Below are 22405 nucleotides of genomic sequence, written 5' to 3'. Positions count from 1 at the left end.
GTAAAAAATGAACCTAATTATTGGTTTATATGTCAGCACTTCACTTCCACTGCAGTAAAATCAATATGATTGCATATGTCTTTCACATTTTATTCTCTTGTTGGCGTTTGTTCTATACCTTTGCACTTATTTGAATAATTGCCATATTTTTCAATTATAGCAACTTATGCAAATCACAATTACAAATGACTTGTTTACTGCATTAATAGTTTGATTGTTGCATAGCATAATACAGTAATAAAAAACATTCAACATAAAAAAATTAACAGTGCAGTTAGACAAGGAAGGAGTCAATCACGGATTTCAACCACCACTTTTCCGGTTGATTTTCGAGATTGTATAAATTGAAAAGCTTGGTTTATCTGAAGACGAAAAACATCAATTAAGGTTTGTACAGTAATGCTCATTGATAAGGTCGCTCAAATTGTAATAATGGTAATTCATTTAATTGTGAACGAAATACAAGATATGCATACCATACTAAAATCATAAGTTGCACAAACATGAGGCTTAAGTTGGCCTTTGATGTAATGCTTTAAACATTCATCAACACTCCATCTGCAATATAAAAAAAAAACTTGGTTTATTACTGGAAGAACGTCTAAGTTTGTATCCTGCAATACATACATTAATGGTATGGTATCACGATATTACTACGATACTTGCAAGACCTGAATACATCCAAATTCGCCATGCTGTAAGCTCCCCAAAATAGGCCAACTGCTGATACATTCTTGACCAACAGATGGTTTGCTGGTATTTGTGGAATTTCTCCAGATGCAAAGCCAACTACTATCAGTCTTCCTTCCCATGCAATACTAAAATTATTTAAAGTTTAAACTATGCTTATGATTTCTTGCAGTTGCCGTCTGTTTTAATTGTTGCTGGTTAAAAATTGCTTTTGCAAAAGTCATTCCAAAAAAACACTATTTGCAAAAACTGTTTAAAGAGTGGTTCCCAACTGGGGTGCCGTGAGATGTTCTTACTTACGACCCATACAACTGGTTAACCCCAACCACGTAATGCTGGTAAAAACAATAAGTGTGATTATTAATATGTACACAATCGGCTTTTGCTGCTGTCATGGTTTATTCTTTTGTTATAGTTGGAAAATTCTGTGTATAAACAGTCAACCATCAGTGCCATCCCTCTTTGTGGTGGGTAGTGCTGCCGAGCTAGCTCAAAAAAGTTTTATAAAAACACAGTATGTGTCATTGAAGCTGTCTATAGTGTTACCTTGTACAGTGAAGCTTATTAAGCTGATTAGATTTAAATTTGCTAGCTACTTTTATTATAAAACAGTCAATATTACAATTTTTGAATACAATTACATATTTCTTTGAATGATTTAACATCCTAGAAGCTTATCTTTTATCTAAGTTTAGCCGCACTTTGTTCTGCCACCTTTCCTGCGTGTCCTGGCAATAAACTGCCTGAATTAATTTTTGTTCAAAATGGGGCTTCACAAAGTCTTGTCTTCACCAATTTTTTCTTGGTGGAAGTTATATTTTAGGGAGCTTATGTTAAATTTTCGGCATTTTTATACGGCTTCTATTCAAAAAATTGCAGTAGAAATTTAAGGTTTTTGCCCTCGAACCCATACCTACACTATAGCCAGTTTTTATATGGTGAGCTAGGATTACAACTTTGCTGATGTTCTCATGCACAATATCCTGGGTTATATCACTAAGGCCATTTTTTGCTCTAAATATTACTTTTGGGTTGCAAAATATCATTGTGGCAACCTAGGTTGCTTTGTCAAATGCGTCCCCAAACAATAAGATTACATTTTTCTTTTTTTACTATAAGCATATCAAGCCTGAATTTTCATAAAAATATAAGCAAATGCAGAACATAATACCCAGCCATTTTTGTTCACACTTGTAAGCACTAATAGTATAAGTATTTATGCAAAAACACATATCTGTCTGCGAGTTACTTTCATATCCTTCTGATAGTGATTTTAAAATAGTTGTATTGCGTTCTTTATTCTAATCCGTCCTTACTTTCTTTATACATTTGATAATTTGAGTGTGTTATAGGTAAAGCACACATTAAGCCTTGCTTGAGCCTCAAAAATGAAAGACTGCTAATCATAACCAAGCCTCTATCTGCAGACTAATGGTTATAAAAAGGAAGGTCATGTAAGGGATTTGCAGAATAAAGCAAGCAGAAATTTCACATAGGGCTTTGAATAGAATTGCCACGCAGTTTATTTTGCGTTTTATAAAATACAGCACTTTTTCCATGTCACATAAAACCTCTTATATCTCTACTGTGGGTGAAAAAGTAGGGAACATTTGATAGAAACTAAAAGATGAAAACGTGTAATATTTACACAGAAATAGCACAAATGTTGGAACAAAATTTATAAGTACCTTCTTAAACTATCTTTGAAAGCACTTCCGCCAACAGCATCAAATATCACATTTGCTCCTTGTGGACATATTTTTTTCATTTTATCTCTCAGGCTTTCATTCCTGCAAATACCAATGCCTTATGAAATTGTAACTGACACAAACCCATACTTTTTCCTTGGCCAAATGTATTGCAACTTAAAACTAAAATAACCTGTAATTAATTGTTTCCTTAGCACCATAAGACTTCACAAGAGAACATTTCTCATCACTTCCTGCAGCTCCAAATACGTTGCATCCAAAAACATTACTGGCAATGTCAACTGCAGCTAGGCCAGCAGCTCCAGCAGCCGCTGTAACCAGTACATTTTCCCTGTAGAATGAACGTAAGGATGAACACATACTTGATCTACAAACTATATTAACTTCAAAATAGTTTGAAGAGGTATATGACTTGTAAGTACATGTAACAAGACTACATATTTGTATGCATACATTTTAATCCAAAGTAAAACTCAGTCTTTAAAAGCCTAGCTATCAAAAAGTACAATGATAGATCTAAGTAATATCACTCACTTATGTTGAAGATTAGCTCTTCTGCTTAAACCCATCATAGCTGTCCCATAGGAACAAACAAAACCAGCAGCTTCTTTAAATGACATGGAACTTGGCATTTCCCAAATTGCCTATATCAAAACTATGTTAATAAAGAAATCTAAATAGTGTGGAATTTCGCCAATGTGTACCAAGTATCATGTGGGATCCTTTATCCTTGGACTAAGAAAGGTTTTTGCATGATTACCTTAGCAATGAATCATCACTGCTTGAGCCTGGTTGCCCGAGTTGTCTGTGTCAGTATTTTTTGTAGTCTTGTCTGATTTTGAAACTGCTCACCACAACCAATATGATTGCAGTTGTTTTTATAATATAACATTCATTTTCTTACAAACCATGATTTGTTCGGTGTGAAGTAAATTTTTGTGAAAAAAACATACATTCACTGTGTCATCTAATTTTGTTTCTTCAACACTGCAGTGTCTTAATACGGTTAAACGCGTATTTACGTAACTCGTATTATATGTCTATTTTTGATTGGCGTCCAGCATTTACTTCAAGTATGAATAGTTGTCTTCTTGAGGAAAAGGTGGTCTTTGCAGATCCTACATTCACGAGTTCAGAGTGAAGACCCTTTCTATTTTGTTGTTTGGGTTTGCCGTTGCAGTTTTTATTGTTTATATTTATTTTACAAATGCGCTCGTGGCTTTACCCTCTCATCAAAGACAAGTTTTTAATCGTTTTTATGAATGCAAGTCAGCTGCATTTGTGCAATGTCTGTCAGTTTTAAGTGGGTCATGAAACTGGTAGAAAACGTACCTAGAAGAAGAAAATCTGTAACAAATTGGCGAGCGAACCAGGATCTACCACTCCAGAGATTATCAGTATCATTAACCTGATGATGATCTCGCCGAGTTTTTAAAGCTTTTTAATTCTTATTGCAGCAGCGCCAAAGCGTCTGACGATGTAAAAAGAAACCTTTTTGGACGCAATCTATCAAAACCAAGGATGCAAGGGAAAGATAAAAATATCTACAAGATTCCTTACAACACATTAGTTGAATGAGCTACTGAAGCAATCAAAGGTGCAGAATTTTCTCACAAGTTGCATTTGGTTGCTTTCATTCAATGCATTCAACTGCCCGGAAGACGCACAGAATTTCGTCTGCACGATGAAGGCGCTCGGCAACTGAAGACAGCCACCTGAAGAATGAACTACTCTATTTATGTCTTATCAAAGACCTGAGAGACAGGCAATTGGCCAGTAGTATTCCAGCAACCGTCAGGTATGAACATAACTATATGAAAGTGGCAGGCCCCTCTGTGGGCGTGGAATCGATTTAAACCTGTCCAACGATACCATCTACTATGGATGTGTTTGGTAACATATGGAACGTTAAAAAAAAGTGTATCAAGAGTGCAATGGTGACACAATTTCAAAATTAAGAGTTGAGGAGTTGTGGAGGGTCAACGAACAAATGGATGCAGTTTTGTGCGATTTTCCCTACTCAGATGATAATCAATACTTGTCAACCAACGTCATCCGACGCCGTCCAGTTGTGAAGGCCAACAGGTGTCTACACTAATGAATAATTTAGCAAAGGAGACTTCTACGATAAGGTTAAAAAAGTTGTTGTAATTTCAAAGAACGGAAGGGCAGATTTGCATGGTTTTGTGACTGTAGTTTTTCAGAAAAAGCCAGTGTGGGCTTTGGTGGATATTATCCCTCATTAAGAAATCACTATGGCTTGAGCTCTGCTGAAAAAGGTCCCATGTCTGCCTCCCCGAAAGGTACGCCTTTTACAGAAGCCGATTTTACCAAAACGCAACAAAATTTTCGTGACAAAGTCCGTGGTAGTTCCAGCTTCCTCCGACATCCGACAAACTCACTAACCATGTTGGCGAATATGATTTCTCCTTTCCAGTGTGGAAATACATGATGGTACACGGGTTGCTAAGTTTTTCCGGTTTATGTTATAGGTATCGTACCTTGCGAATTGCCTGGAACATGTGCTTTGGGTGGGGAAACCTCTTAGAAGGGACTGCGGTTGTGTTGGACGCGGGTGTGTAAATACATCTGGCACCATGTAATATTCCAGACCGGTGGCACAAGATACAGGAAAACATCCACATTAACTAAGGACTGTCTGAAAAAGGCAAGCAGTGTTGGCGATTCTAAGGAAGCATCAAGGTGCGTTTTCAGTTTATGGCAGTGCCGCCGGTTTACGGAAATGACTGCACTGATCTTATTCATCGTGTCAAGCTCCACGGCATATGGGCCCTCAACAAAAAAGAAATTATCAATGACTTGCGGGAAAGAGATCTGATACGCCGTTCCAAATCATCTTGGTAAGGAAGAAATCATGTAAAACGCATTTTGTATTGACTACCACCAGGTCAATAAAAAAAGAAAGAAAAATAGTTTTCCTATTTCGTGTATTGACAACAATCTCGACGAGTTAACAGGGTGTAAATATTTTTCTACTCTTGATTTAAAATCTGGGTACTGGCGTGAGGCGTCTTGCGAAGCTACAGCTTTCAAAAGTCTGGTTGGTCTTTTTTAATTTAATGCGACACCCATGAGGCTTTGCAATTCAGAAACCAGTTTTCAACACCTATTGCATATTGTTTTGGCTTATCTTGATGCTGTAATTGCATACGGTCTTTCTTTTGAAGAACACCTGGATTGGCTTTTGAGCAGATAAAAGCGGCTGGTCTCACCCTTAAGCCCACTAAGGTTGCTCAATACTGAGGTTCATTTTCTTTGTCATTTGGTCTCTCGACAAGGTGTAAAGTCTGATCGAAATAAGACTCGCACGGTTGTAGAGTGGCCGATACCGCGTTGCATTAAACAAGTCAGACAGTTTGACTGTCTGACTTCATACTACAGAAAATTTATTAAAATCTATGCGAATATTGCAGCTTCTTTGCGTAAACTTACAGTGAAAGGAAAGAAGTTATTTTGGCCCAAAAAGTGCCAAACAACTTTCAAGTATTCATAACATAATAAAACCGGACATATAAGTAGGCTATGAATGCAACAACGTTAGTAACGGAAGTTGAATGTCAGCTAAAAAGCATCTCAATTACCGGTACGTCAACTGTCATGATTTTCAACAACAAAATGCCAAACAACCTGTTTTGTGGTACAACGATGCTTCTGATATCGCCATAGGGTGTGTTTTGTCACAAAATGTTGGTGGTGGTGAACAAGTGATTGCCTATGGGGGCCTATCTTTATCCAAAAGTGAGCGGAAATATGCTATGACAAGAAAAAAGTTGCTGGCGATTGTTTACGTGTCAAAACTCATTTGTTGCTATTTACTTGGTAAAAAATTTCTTTTACATACAAATCATGCTTCCTTCCATTGGCTTTGGCGATCGAAAGATATGTATGGCCAATGCACTAGGTGGGTTGAGCACCTTTCAGCGTACGAATTCGAACTGGTGCAATGAGTTGGCAACAAACATTAAAATGCCGACGCTTTGAGCCGAGTCAAAGAAACACCAGCTGACTTCCCATACCTTGTTCAAGATCCAGGTTATTAGCTTTACCAGTAGACAAGATCAAGTACAAGCCAAAAACCTCTTATATGCAATAGGCTTAGTCATTTACAATGTTTTGATAACTTTGTATTGGCAATGGCAGGTATTGAAATAGTACATTTTAGGGTCTACCTATTATTTCCATTATCTGGTTAACAATTTCATTTTACACAGATATGAGGTGGGTGGTAAAAATTCTTGGTTAACGCAATATTCATCATCCAGATAGGACTAACATTTGTTTAATAAGAAAGAAGTGCAGATTTTCTACAAGGCAAATAACTTTTACTATCTCAACTACTAATGTCCTTTCATGTTCTGTTTGTGCAGGTTTTGTTTTGTTTTATTTGCACATGTTGCTGATAATATTTGAGAAAGTGACCTCATCGGCATACATGATTTGGATTTTGCATATCCAGTAACCTTCCAAACAAATGTTGTGAAGAACTTTGTCCAAAATGGCGTTAAACATAATTTTAGAATAACAGGTTTACTATTTAATTAAAGAAAATACCTGGAAAAGCAATATTCTAATAATGTAGAAGCCATTACATCAACAAAGTAATTAGATAAAATATATAATAACCATTAACCAATGCATGTATGTTATATAAGAAACTAAACACCCAACTAACATTGCAAGTAGTCACAACTTCTTCTGCAAACGCTCCGTATGCTGAACATAACCCAAGCACTTTCATTCCAGGTTTAAAGTGATGCACATCATCGGCAACTTCTAGGATGGTTCCTACATTGGTTCAAGACATAGATTTCATAAATTATACGAAGCATAATATGACAGTTTACTAAATACTTTGTTTGAAATTTTACTTCGCACTTCTGCACCCCTATAGTCTTTTAGATAAAGCGGCGTGAAATGCAAAAGCAAGTTACTAGCCAAGCCATCTAAGAAGTTAAACAAGTGATTTAAAGTGAGCAGGTATCAACGCGAGTCATTTAACCGGTACAATCAGGTACAATGTGACAACAAAGCTTATTATTCAAGATTGCCATACTGTGCTAAAGAAATGTTGTAATAACTAAAACGGGTTAACTAAAAATCCAACTACCGTTCATATCACGTATAAGCCCCCCTTTTTTGTACAAAAAATCTTGGGCTAAAAAAACGAGAAAGGGCTTATATGCACAACCAAAAATTTATGTATCATTCCGTTCGTGCGATATCCACGCCACACGTGATCATCTTTAAACAGCAAAATTAAGGAATTTTACACTTGAAGTAACAATGCCTGGACGGGAATGCGGTTAAGTCTTTCACCAGACAAAACGTTTCAGCTGCTCGTGTTGGCAACAGGGTGCTGTATTGTCATTTCGTTTTTAAGAAAAAAAGGCGAATACAGTGCAACGTATTGCAGTAATGGAAGAATGTGACATGTACAGGACTATCATACTTAAACGACTGGGCAGCATGAAGATATACAACTGTGTTAAAAAGACATACGAAATAAGACCGGTTGTGATGATTCGTTATTTGACACACGGTTATCTAGTTTGCGTTGTGTAGTTCACAGTATCTAAAAACTGGGAGGGGACCTATATGCCGGTATATACAGTAGCTGTAAAGTACTACATAATGCAGTTTTGTATTAACACTATGCCATTATTAAAGGAAGCACAGACAAAAACAACCAGTGTTTTTGGGGACTGAAATGGTCTCTTAAATTATAAAAATGTCTCTTAAAATATATATTTCTGCACCTACAGTACAGCAAAAAATTAGCAGTTAGTCTTTAAAAGTCACAATCTCTTAAAACTTCTCAGTGGTTACCAAAGTCAAAACCTAAATAAACCAGAGATTTTACGAACTTGATGTGGAAGTAGCATCAACTGCGATTTAAACAGATCCATATTGAATTTTTTCAATTGTTTATATATGCATTTGCATTGTACAAGCAAAAGATCAGGAAATAGCCTAAAAACTCAAAATGAATTGCAACTTCAGCGTACCGCTACGGCCCACGTGTCAAAAATTCAATGGAGAAACTGGTATACTATCAAAAGCCCTATGTTTAACAACGCAAGGTAAAATATTTCAAATTGCATAATTACTAATAAAGAAGCTGAGTAAGTTATCAAGTATCTGAGTTTTGGTATCCAGCAAGATGAAGGATAAGAGAATCTACCACAGTATTTTGAGCAAAGTCTCACCTCTGGATCTTCCACACGAAACGCTTAAACTTTTTCTTACAATTTTCTGACATAACATTTAAAAAGCTTTAACTTTAAACCAACACAAAATGTCAACTTCAGCCTGGGTCAGCACTAAGCAAATGCTATAACAACCAAAAACCATCACAAAAAAAAATAAAATGCACAATTGACCGGAGCTACTCCTTCTTTATGTGCAGTAACATATAGATGCATAGACACCTTAAATAGAAGGACTAGTAACTCCCACTCTCGGGTTACGAAACTTGGGTCCCAATCATAGACACCTTAAATAGATATGGTCCCAATATTTTATGTTATTATCTCATATGAACGTCGCCAATAACATGGACAGACTACTTGCATTATGCTGTTAACGAATGGTTACGTGACACAGGGAGGGTTAAACTCTGACTTCTACAATGCATAATTAACTATACTAATTAGAACCTCATTTATATGGGTGAAAGTAAATAAATAAATGATTAAGTATTATAATTTCATCTGTTCTTTCGATTCGAGCTTATCACTTAATTTTGGCTATAATTATATATACTTTTTAGTTCTCGATTTACCTAAGTGATCAACTGATCATTATCAAAGTCGAGCTCAATACGACATGACTAAATAATGACCACAATCCAATAGAACTAAATCTCTAGATTTAGTTCTATTGCATAATCGGAACAAATTTTTTTCAGGGGTCTCTGTTAATAACACATTCCATTTCAGGGGTCTCTGTTAATAACACACAATGCCTAAGAAATCTAATGTCTGTGGTTGTCGAGGCAATTACAGGGAGAAACCGTACTCCAAAGTGGTATCATTTCCAACTGATGAAGTAGAACGAAACCGCTTGATTGATGCCATGCCAAATGAGCGTTCTAGTTTGCTACAGCTTAAGCAGATCTATGCTTGTGCTAATCATTTTGACTGTGAATGGATTTCAGTTAAAGGTGGAAAAAGACCAAGCCAACCACCGTCCATTTTCCCTGGAGTTTTAAAGTCATGCTTAAAGCAGGTCTCCTCAGCACCCAGAACTACAACTGCTTCAGCAGAGGCCAGAGCTGAAAAGGAACGATTCCGTACTGAAGGTCTGGATAAGATAGCTGACTTTTCTTCCTTTTGTAATGACATCAAGCAGCATTTCTCAAAGGATCATCTTTTTTTTGTGATGGTTATGATATTTACATTTCTAAAACTGATGCAAAAGGACGTTCTGTTATCCAATTTCTTCATTTTCAACGCGTGCAGTCGTCATTTGGATTTTTGCATCTTAAATGTGCTGAGAAAAATGGAAAGGACATACCTAAAACATATTTTTCCAAAGCTGGTTGTCTGCAAAAGAATAGCCTTCTCAGTAAATGGTCACAGTTAGATAAAATTCTGTCATGCATAACAGAGTATGAGTTCAAAGATACAGACTATCTAAAAAGTGCTGTAGAGAAATTGAATAGCATGAGTTGTTCTGATTCGCCTCATTTCCAGTTTATTTATGCTCAGTTACAGTTACTGCTCACTCCTCCTGAAGGTCGACATTTTGACAAAAATCTTTATATTCTTGCTGCCAACCTTCATAACATTTCTCCAGCTGCATATAAAATGATACGAAAGTCCGGTTCAATTGTTTTACCGAGAGTGGAACTGTTGAAAAAACTACTCTCCTGTAGTCTCCATGATGAAAACTTAGAGCAACTTTTCCAAAAGCTTCAACCTCAGCAGTGTCTCGTCAACATTCTTTTTGATGAAGTGAAGCTCACAGAAACACTTAGGTACTCAGGTGGTCGTGTTGTGGGTTATGCGCAAAATGGTTCTGGTGATACCGAAGTTCTTGCAACACATGCTTTGGTGATTGAAGTTGTCTGCCATTTTGGTGGCCCTAGATATATACTACGCATTTACCCTGTTGCAAAACTTAATTCAGATGAACTCAAGAAAATTCTACTGGAAGCTCTAGTAGCGGTAAACAATGCTGGTGGTAGTATAATTTCTTGTGTAGGTGATAATTGCAATACAAATGTTGCAGTTTATGGTAAATTACATGGCCCTGGTAAAGTCTTCATTGACGCTATAAATTCTTATGCTTTCCTTGTTTTTGACTACGTTCATTCTTTTAAAAATATAAGAAATAACTGGATAACGGTGCATGATAAGGAACTTTCTTTCACAAAAGATGGAAACACATATATAGCACGATGAAAGGACATAGAAGCACTGTACAATGAAGACCGGAAAAACAGCATCCGTCTTACCAAGATCACATACACAGCATACATGCATACATGTTTCTGTTGAACTATCCAGGCTAAACTGTCCATGTATAGATTTTAATTCAGTCACAGGGGAACATACTGTGTGTTTCAGTTGTTTAAGTGAGAAAATATGCAATATTTTGAGTGATTTTGCGCTATTTTTATGTGATTTGACCTTTAAATGACCTTCAGATGACCTTGTAGAAGGTTAAAAGTATGAAAAAGTAATTCCTCACCCTTCAAAACACCCCAAGAGACACCAGAATGAAGGATTTACCATGTATTTGACACAAATTATGATGGGACCCAAGTTCCAGATACCGAGCATAGAGGATACCAGTCCTTCTATTTAAGGTGTCTATGTATAGATGTGACCTTTCTCACAATTGGGGTGTTGCCTTCTTAAAACTGATAATATTTGTATAACAGCCACTGAAAAACCTAATAGAGCCACGCTCTTACAACAATAACAAACTTTACCTGACATTTCACCTCCAGGTGTAAATGGAGGCGATAACTTCACCTGATATTCACCTTTCACCATAAGAAGATCTGAAAAATTGATGCCAACAGCTGCGACTTGAATTCTCACCTTTGAGAAAATTAAAAACCAAAACATTAGATAAAGGTTGAAAGCATTTAAACATGTGATTACACAAAATCTTGGTGAAACATGGAAAAAATTAATAGCTCATTTTAGACAAATATTTGTCAAGAAAAACACAGTTTTGTTTTTCCATCAGAGCTAAAGGTTTAAAGATTTTAAATACAGCAGAAACAGGAAAAAACCATGTCGTCATGACAACCTTTTGAATATCTTGTTATAATAATGTATATAGCATTCCATTTCGCCAATGCACCACTCTGGTATTCAGAACACAACCACAGTAAAGTTGGTGTGAAACAATTAAGTGAACCCACACAACAATATTGTGTAAAACTTAGCTGACTTTTAACTTGTGATTGGTAAATTATAACTAATCAATTGCAGCTATGCCGTCATCACCTAGGACTGCATGTTAGCAATTGTTTGCATGTGTCCGGGCACCCAGATTAACGCATGGCATACACTTACTGCAAATAAAATTGTAATAACAATTTTATATTTTCAAACACTTTTTAAATGATTTTGAAAAGTGTAAAAGATATGAAACAAGCTGTGTATAAAATTTCAACAGTTGCGTACATTTATCAGAGTTCTAATCATGTGTTGCGTAAAACGCCTACTTTCGCATGTCTTAAACGCAACAAGATTACAAAAACACCCTCTGTTAAAAATAGCCCACATGGTCTTGTGTACAATTGTGACATTACACTTTATTGCGAAAATCAATAACGTGACCTTCTTGCTAATACAACTACTTTACCATGGTCCCACACGTGGTCAACTTATCTGAGTTCTACCAAATGTGGACTCAGGGTATATTTAAAAATTTTAAAGGGAGAGGGGTTGTCCTAGAATTTGCAAAAATGACATTATAACAAAAAATTAGTTGCACGCATAAAAACCAGAAAAAACAAAAGCAATACATCAATAGTTATTGTTTGTAAAGGTTTATCAGCAACTTGGCTGTAATACAGATTAAATACGAACTAGCGAAAAAGATAGCAATACAACGACTCTTGCTACTTGCGTTTTAGCATTTACGTACAACTTTTGTGCATAAACTTCACATTTCATCAAATGTTGTTGTTAACATGTTAACTGCCAACTACGAGATAACTCATGGTTAGAATTCTTGCCCAAACCGCTAAACCACGAGTTATCTCGTGTTATCGTCTTGCCATTAAAGTTACAACAACTTCCATAAGTTATCTCGTTGTTTTACAAGCAACCTAATGTATTTAGAGACTTAAAACACTCTTCTGCGTTACAACAAGGTTTTCAAAACCTAACACAGTTACACAATTGTTTATTTAATTACATTAATGCACAGCAGTAATTACTTGAAGCTGCGTCAAAAGTTGTAGACATTTTGCACATTATCTGTGGACGTGTTCTGCAAAAAAGTGAGGGACAAGAACTTGCGATACTGCATCAATGACAAGAAAAAAAAGCAGCATTGCTGAACACAATGCCAGTCATACATTACGTTGATTATATTCAGCTTTATGGAACGTCTTCGATTGCTGATAAATCTAAAACATGGCACAATTAAGATGTGCGCATTGACACAGTCGAAAAAAGAAAAGGGTCCATACCCTAAAACTCACCCCTTGGATACGTCCTTATGTCAAGTGTAGGCTACAGTTAGTACTGTTATGCACAGCGAGAACAATGAAATAATAAATAACACTGTCTACAATTAATGATCTTACCTCTCCAGAACATAATTCACTTGACTCCTTCAATCCTAAAGACAATGGCTTTCCAAGCTCAGTACAAAATGCTGCTTTAAAATGCCTGAATCAGAGAGTTAACAGTTATTTCAAGATTTAAATTATTTCATGTTAATCAGTTCCATGCTTAGGTCAGTAAATTAGAAAAATAATGTTAATGTTGTTGTTGTATTTAATGGTGCCAACTTGGAAAAATAGCAGGCGTGTTGTGTTGCATACTATAACTGCGGTTTATAACAATGCAGCCAGCAGCTTTCGTGGCAATTGGTTTTGCGATGGCAATAACCAATAAGATGTCGCAAACAAGAAAATGTGATGATCGAAACGAAATCAAGACATTACAATGCCTTTGGGTTCCGAAAAAGGAGTTTGTGAGGGGGCCCATTGCCCTCTTCACAACAAATATACTAATGCTGTCTTGCACTGTCTCGGTTCTTGGTTCTTGACCTTTTTGTGGTTTGATATGTGGTTTCCAAGGCCAAGATCCATGAATGTGAACTAATCTGCTGTTACCCAATGCAATTTTGCAAAATAATTCACCTTTAATAAATTTAGCATCTTTTTAGTGTTTGCAGCTAGAATAAAAGTGCTAGAAAAATCGAAGCCAGTGCCATTTTTATTATGAAGGATTGTTTTGTCAAAGTGATTGTTCATTGCAAAAACTAGCTTTTGTTTATTTTCAGAATAGCCTTCCACAGCCCTTGTAATAGCTTCTCCACCCTCAATCGGGAAGCCCTGGATTAAACGTAGGTTAAGCATTAAGGGATGTTGGGGTTCTTCTCAAGCAAAGCAACAAACCCTTCAGATTGTTGAACAAGAACAGAACATAAATTGACAAAACAACATATTATAAAATTCTTATTGGTTTAGTGGGTTTGAAAATAGTTAAGAACCCCTGGGCTAACGTCATTAGCGTAGTAAGGGATCCAGTACCAGGGAAAAAATTTCCCAATAGATGTTAGAACATCAATCCCAATACCACCAGCCTAGTTACCAAAGTCTCACAAATTACAACATTGTTGAGCAGTTAATAAACTAACAATATATTTTCCACTTTATAATTATTAAGCAACTTTTTCACTTCTGGTGCATTATCTCTCATTGCCAATCCTAGCTCCGCTCAATATAATGTATATCTTATTGCAACATGTCGCGTAGATAGTTCCCATAAATGTTGACAATGAAAGACTGCTCAGTTATATCGCCATCGAATTTGCAAAATGTTAGTGAAACATACAGAATCATTGATTGTAATAAAACCATTGCTTTATAGTTATTGCGATTGTTATTTCATTCAAAAAAATAGAAACAGATGAGAACTATTGGCATTTAAAGCTCAGGTCTGCCTCAGTGTCTTGGGACCTCACCATTCTATTTTCTGTCCTTGGCCTGGCAAGTATAAAGGAAGTTATAAAATTGAGGCACACCGAACATTCCACATAAAATTCTTCCGAATCTGGTAAAATGATACGGTACAGTGATACAGTAATTTTCCTTGGACAATTAAAAAAGGGTAAAAACAAACAATTTTTCAAAAAACAAGAGTGCTACTATGGAGAGGAGATGGTTAACCGTAGGGGATGTTGAGCGTTTGCTAGACGAAGAGGATCTGGAGTCGACTGATGATGAATATTTGTCTTCTGATGATGGAGAGGTTGCTCACATCAGCGACTATGCTTCCTCAAATACTTCAGTCAAAAGTGATAGTGAAGATGTTTCGTTAACAGCTGCCACAAGTTCTTTTCTCTCTCGAAACAAATCCGTATGCTGGTCTTCCAGTCCTTCAGGTGGCAGAGCTCCTGCTCGCGATATCATCCATGCAACACCAGGCCCATCACGGTTTGCAAACAGGCAACGTGGTTCCGTTGTGGACTCATTTATACTGTTTTTACGTCAACCACTCATAGAAACAATTTGTAAATGGACCAATGCAGAAGGAGAAGTTGTGTAAAACAGGTAATGGAAACATGTGGAAGCTAAAGAGTTCAAGAGTTTTATTGGCGTGGTAATACTTATTGGAGTTTATAAATCAGGAAATGAAAATACAACCTAACTTTGGAGTAAAGATGATGACAGACCAATTTTCAACCAAATCATGAGTCGTGGAAGGTTTCAGCAAATACTGATAGTTCTTAGGTTTGATGATGCAAAAAAAAAGAAAAAGAAATAGATCTTCGAACAAACTTCAACCAATCAGAGAAGTTTTTGACACTTGGGATTCATACTTACGAGATGCGCATATCCCTGGGGCTTGTATGACGATGAGCAGCTCCTAAGATTCAGAGGCCGATGCCCATTCCGGCAGTATACAACCTCTAAACCAGGTAAATACAGTATCAAAATTTGGACAATCTGTGATTCGAATACATATTATACAGTCGAAATCGGTTAATCGCATAGTCAATTTGCCAAGCTTTTTTATGCGATTAACCGATGTATGCATTTCCTACATTTTCTCCGCTATTCTCTTTTTTAAACACCGGCGCACGCATTCTTGCTCCTCCGCCGATTTTTGGAATGACACAATGCATTATGACGCAACAAGTGAGCTTCCTTCTTTTCGATTTCGACACGTGGTTTGCGCTTTGCGACGTAACAATCCTTAAATAAAAATTAGTCTTGTTGTTCTATTGTGATGTAACGATCCGTAACAATCCTTAAATGAAACGTAGTTTTGTGGTTCATAATCACTGTAGAGAAGGCCTTTTTTCGATTTTTGTTTATTGGTGAGGATAATCTTCAGCAACTTAACACTTCATCAAAGGAAATATGTGGTTAAGTGATACAAGTCTACAAATCAATCAAGAATTCCTATTTGATTAACCGATTTATACGATTAACCCTTATGCGATTAACCGTTGAATTTTCTTCACAAGTGAATGGGAATGGTTTGGGATTATGCAATGCTATGCGATTAACCGATGCATGCGATTAACCGATATGCGATTAACCGATTTCGACTGTACTTGGAAAATGCAAGTATACTTGAGAAAAAATGATAACGCTCCCCGAAAAGTCAATCAAGGCACAAGAATTGTTCTCGACATGACAAAGGAGATTGAAAAATCTGGACGAAATATTACGTGCGACAACTTTTTTACCAGTCTTTCACTGGCATGAACACTTTTGGACAAAAAAACTAACCATCGTTGGAACACTAAGAAGAAACAAACCAGAACTTCTGCCTCAATTCACAGTGGCAAAAGGTAGGGAGACCAAATCAACATTATTTGGGTTTCAAGATGATGCCATGAGAGCTTCGTATTGCCCCAAGAAGAACTGTGTTGTGGCGATGCTGTCAACTATGCATTCCCAGCCAGATGTTGATGCAAGTTCTTCAGACAGAAAGCCGGAAGTTATACAGTACTATAACTCCACCAAAGGAGGTGTCGATACCTTGGACCGGATGGTGAGAAAGTACACCTGCAAGAGGATGACAAGAAGATGGCTTGTTGCACTCTTCTACAATATGATCGACGTCAGTGCTGTAAATGCCTTTATTGTATGGTTGGAGTTGAATGGTGAAAGCCCAAGCATCAGTGTGAAGAAGAGACAAAATTTTGTTCTAGAGCTGGGTATAGAGCTCGCTGGCGTGAACACCCAACCTGACCCCTCTCGAAGGGTTTCAGTTTCTGCGATTGTCTGGGTTCAGAAAATTTTTCTGCATCAGGACAAAAAGGAAGAAACAAAGATGATTTTGACAATCCTCCAAAGCTGAAACGACAGCGCTGTAGCCTTTGTGACAGAAAAAAGGACAAGACTAGTTTGGTTTGCTATATGTCCAAGAAACAAGTTTGCTCGGGATATTCCAAGACAATTTGTCGTCCATGTTGCTAGTGCTGTTGCATTGAACATTGATATCTTGCAAGTGTTATTTGTTACTGTGCTGTTGGTGTTGATTTTTAATTTTTTTCATTCTTTTACTGATGTTCGTTTATGCTAAGGCTTATGCATCTTTTGTTGGAATGTGTGATTGTACTATTTGCAAGAGTACTTCAAAATGATTTTAGTTTAGAAGTAATCCAAATTTTCATAAGGATTTTAACTGATCAAGCACGTATCGTATATGTTAAAGCTTATAAAAAACCCAATAAAAATGACAGTTTAAAGTACTATTTTGTTATCCTGCATGAAATACAAGCATATAGGTCGTAGAACTACAGCAAAATTAAAACAATGCAGCATGGGGTCAAATTGACCCCATTGTTTGACAACGTTAGTTTTTTTCGTGGTAGACTGAGGGTTAAACAACGTTTTCGGTCAGTAACTGCAGTACTAACGCTATGGTATGTTTTTTGACGAAACTGCCATTCACGAATTACATTCTCCCACTTGACCCGAAGTTCTGCATTTCTTTTTTCTAAATAATTTTTATTTATTTTATTGGCGTTATCCAGGGTTTTGAACCTTTTAAAAACCCCAACCCACCGCAATTCTGGCAATTCAATGCTATGGCCCATGTTTTTCTAAATTCATACCGATTTTAGGCAACGGTAGTATAGGCACTGCTTCAGTAACAAAGCAGGTACCAGACTGTTTGAACAGATTATGTCACAGCAGAAGTGTATACGATTATGTGTACAACATGTCTAAATGAATGATGCACACTTGCCATAATTCCTTTGCATGATGTGATGGTACATAATTCCAATCAAGGTAACATGGTTGTGTGCTAACCCAATAAGATTGCTTAGAACTGTGACCCACAGGTTAAAAACCGCTGGTGTAACCGAACAAAATTTCATTCCCTAAACTGTCTAGTATTTAACTATTTAGTTATAACTTGCACCTCTGCGAAACATGTTATTGGCCATAAGCCAATAGCATGACAAAATGAGGTTAAATCAGAATGTAAGTCTTCTGAAAAAACGCAGTGAGCTTATTTCTGTGGTTGGATTTGGTGAACGATTGAACAACAAACGTATATTGGAAACAGAAAGTTTTTGCTTGTTTAATAGTTTTAAATGGGGGGGTACCTATTCCAACAAACCTAACTGCGCCTACTATAACCAAAATGACTATAATCGTTTCCCGCAAACTCTTAAACATTAAAAGATGCATTTCCTAAAATGAGCCAATAACCAATAACACATACAGATTAAAGGTTGGATTGGTGACGCAAAAGTATAATGCAGTTTTACAATAATACAATTAGCCATTTCACTTTGCGATTTATGAACAATTGACATTCTAGCTACTAGAACCATAAAAAGTAAGGTGGCAAATAAATTAATTAGAAACCTAAAAGTGGATCAAGCGCTTAGTTACTAGGGATGTGCTGTGAGAAGAGTTATTCAGGTTTTTACGAATGCAGAAATCATATACGTTGATGAAAACAAATCTCGCAACTACTCGTATTAGCATCACACCATAAATTTCATCACCTTCTCTGAAATGCACTGGATGAACACATTTGGCCAGCCAAGATTGATGTTGATGGTGGTGATCTCAAATACAGCTCGTTACCTGAACATAATAAAATGTCATTTTAAAATAATCCACCTTCCAAGTCAACATTATAATAAGGCTTAATAGAATAATTAAGATAAGGTTACTTTAAGGCAGGCATGCACAACATACGGCCCGCGGGCCGCATGCGGCCCGCGAAACCTTTTCGTGCGGCCCACGAGATATTCCGTGATTTCGGTTACAGTTACATAATCAACGAATCCGATGCTTTACCGCCGATAAGCGTTAAAAACAACTACATACTGTAGTGCGAGAGGCAACCGTCTCTTGACAGTAACCATCTTCTCAATAATATCTCTTATTCGACGGTTAATCGGTCACATTATATAAAGTAGGCTACACGTTAGTTACAACAATGTTAGCACGCGGCCCGCGAAATTTTTTTTTCCCTAAAACGGCCCGTGTACTGTTTTGAGTTGTGCATGCCTGCTTTAAGGGGTCACTTTCGATTAGAAAGACAATTTTAAGCGGGCAACACTGTGTTTTGATGATGTCGCACCCAAAGTGTCATATTAAAAAAAGTAAGAAATGTTCTAGTCCAATGCGCATGTGACATCAATGTGGGCTGTTTTGTTATGATTTTGGCGATAGCTGGTTGCAGATCTAGGCTAAGGTTTAAATTTGGTGGGGCTTGAAAATATTGTATTTTTCGAGTATTTGTCTTAAAATTGTTGTTTGTTGTTGTTACTCAAAACTTGCCGCAAAATTTAGCTGATTGTTCTAAAACTTTTAGGATAAGGATTCTGTCCAAATTTAGTATGTAGGCAAACCTAGCCTAGATCTCATTGCAAGCCAAAATTCAGGGAGGTTCATGACATGGTTTTGCGATAATAGCTTCTTAGTTTAATGTACTTTGTATTGAAAATCCTATCTCTCTAAATTGGGTCATCAACCCTTAATGGCACTCCAACAACACTGTCTTAGTTAACTGAGCCAAAGTTACATTGAATAAAGATTGACGCTTTGTAAAATTTAAAGCATATTAGCTTCTGTCAGTGGATTTACAAACTAAAATTCTCTGGCAATAACAAGCTGGTACATTGTTAACCAGATTGCCCTTAAAATATTTTGGTTTACTTTGCACAAACATAACATCATTGTTGGATGGGAATAATGCTTAACCTTGAATAGCTCACAAAGCAGCTTTACACAATAATTCCTTTCCATTGCACCTATCAAGCAAGTTTCAGTACTTGCTATTCATATTTAATTAAAAAACTAAGTGATAACATGCACGTTTCATTTTGCAAAGGAACAAACCTTAAACCAAAATTAATAAGTTTTTAGAGAAACACAAGTAATCATTGACTGCCTTGGTTTGTGCCAATCATAAAGCCATTATTCCCAGCAACATTAGTAACTATTGAAAATAACTGAAAAATGGAACAATTTCTAACAATAATAATTTAAAAACACTATTTACACATTAGATATGATGGGTAAAAACAGGAAAAAAAAATCTTTAGCATAAACCCACAAAATACAAGCAAATCATGATTATCCTAATATGTGAGAGCCATATGTTAAAATGATTATCGTCTGGATATGGCCATATATCAAAATGATTTTCATCTGAAAATAGTATTTTGTCTCACAATAAACTAACATCAACAGATTTTGGCCCAGTACCACTGCTCGCAAGATGCAAACTTTTTGCGACAAACATAGTTCACAATGATTTGAATAGTGGTCAAATCCAAAGTTGTAGGCTAAAACTTCCGTGTTTGAATAAGTATAGCCTACCATGTGAGTCAACTTTGGATTTATCATAGGTTTAAGCAACAAATCCTATGAAGACATATGCAGAATTTTGTGGAACAATGCTAACGTTCTTAGCATCTGGTTTAATAGATGCACCTTTAACTAAAACGTGACAAGAGTTATTAGTTTCGCACTTTTAATCGTGTACCTTTGCGATAAACCGATTTGTGTGTAATTTACCATATATGTCATTTGTAGGCCCATTTTAGCCACATAGTCTATTGTGATGTTTTGTATGACGGGTCATTTAAGATTATTGTGTGCGCGTTTTTCAACCACCCCTACCCGAGGCCAGAAAAATGTTTTGTTCGTTTAAGTCTTAATCATCAGTATTTTGGTAGCAGTCTATATCGTGTGCTGGTACGAGATGTCGCGATTTTCTGGATGCTGTAGTCTCACGCTGGAATTATGTAAAGTGTTTTTGATTTGTTGAAGAGAGCCAATTATATGGTTTTATATAAAACCGGGCTAGTGAGGTGAAGTAATGTCGAGGAGACAGTTTTTCTGTTAAAGCGGGATATCCTGGACCTATAGGAATTTGGCGTGACATCTGGGCCACTCATACAATAGTTTCAAAATGAATCTTCTGATGCAGTCGATTAAAAAAAAACTAAACTACGCAATCTGTTTGCAGATAGGTTACCTTTGCTTTTTCGCAAAAAACGAAGTTGTGCAGAAGCGCATTTTTGCACATTTTGTGTCGATGCTTTTTTCTGGGTGTTGTGCATGTATACCGCAGCCATTAATTTTTCAACTTGTTGCTTGGGAGTTTTTCCCCTCAAAACAGTAAAATTTCCAATCTGGTACTTTCCTTAATCCAACAATAATGGTTTTGATACCATACCAGTATAACTTCAAATCTATAAACTACTATAGGCTAGGCTAAATATCAAACAGATCACCATACCCAGTCTTTGTTGCCCACAATGCTTAGTTGATACTTGTCGTAGCAGCAATTCTGGAGGACATTTTAAAACAGAGCGTTTCATATTGTATGCTATAGCACAGCTTTGGCTTACCAGACCTAAAAATCGGTTTGACACTTGGGAAGATGATGAAGAAAAAATAATAGGTCTCTCTATTTTATGCATGCATACTGTGCAGTTTTGTGCAGATATAAAGGACGCTATGTTAACCTTACTGATAAGTTTGCTTTCTGCGCACCAGGTAAATGCGCCAATAAATGCAATGCAAAAAATCTGCACCACGCCAACGTAATAGGTTATTAAAGCTATACCATAAAATATAGGGCACAGCAGCAATTCTGCATGAGAAAATAAATATAAATAAATAAACTTTCTATTAGGATACGTCAGTATGTGCTCAACTTAGTTGCAAATATGTGCAACAAATATGTTGAGCTAGGTCTACTAAAACGAGTTCTAGGCTAAATAATTCTAAATAGCTAGAATTTATAGGTTCGCCTGCCGATGGTCCCCGCAAATAGGATGATTTCTAGTCTAAACTATGTGTGGGCATCAGACGCACATCGCAAACTTTCCAGAGTATGTGCATGGTATGTAATAATGGACCATATCTGAACATATATCTACACTACACATCCCTAACTGCACAAAGTTTGACATGCAGCAAACCCTAGCATAGGCCTACAGGGAAAGATCCTGCAGATTGCAGAAGGTAAACCAACTGCAAAAGAATGGGTTAGGTTTCAGGGGATTCCCCAATGTCAAAGCTTATTTGACAGTACTGTAAAGCTTTTTTATAAACGATTAGAAAAAAGGAAAAGAAAATGGTTATGCTCGAGTGATTTTCAACCTGTAGGCCGACAAGCTTGAAACTTTTTTCGACTGTTTAAAAGACGAGACACTCTTTCTCCTATTCTAACCAATGATAAAAAGGCTCTCCATAAGTATCTTATTTGACATGTAGGCTGCTGTATGTCTTTGTATGACCAGTGACCACTGAGCAGGTAAGGCAAACGAAGGGTTGAGTACTG

General features: G+C 36.7%; 1 protein-coding gene across 1 annotated transcript; it reads right to left on the bottom strand.

Annotated features, from left to right (window-relative positions):
* Positions 1-128: 128 nt before the first annotated feature.
* On the bottom strand, positions 129-22018 carry LOC143448707 (quinone oxidoreductase-like protein 2 homolog). The gene is made up of 11 exons (XM_076948554.1): positions 21356-22018; positions 18603-18684; positions 13198-13282; positions 11359-11470; positions 7093-7205; positions 2934-3043; positions 2572-2730; positions 2379-2480; positions 672-818; positions 477-558; positions 129-362 (listed from the first exon to the last, which is right to left on the bottom strand). The coding sequence occupies exons 1-11, from the start codon at positions 21537-21539 to the stop codon at positions 291-293; spliced, it is 1248 nt and encodes a 415-aa protein (XP_076804669.1). The 5' UTR covers positions 21540-22018; the 3' UTR covers positions 129-290.
* Positions 22019-22405: the final 387 nt, after the last annotated feature.

This window comes from Clavelina lepadiformis, chromosome 3, assembly GCF_947623445.1.
Source record: "Clavelina lepadiformis chromosome 3, kaClaLepa1.1, whole genome shotgun sequence".
NCBI classification, from domain to species: Eukaryota; Metazoa; Chordata; class Ascidiacea; order Aplousobranchia; family Clavelinidae; genus Clavelina; species Clavelina lepadiformis.
Note: the sequence above shows the minus strand (reverse complement) of the source record. Positions and strands in the feature narration are given on the sequence as shown.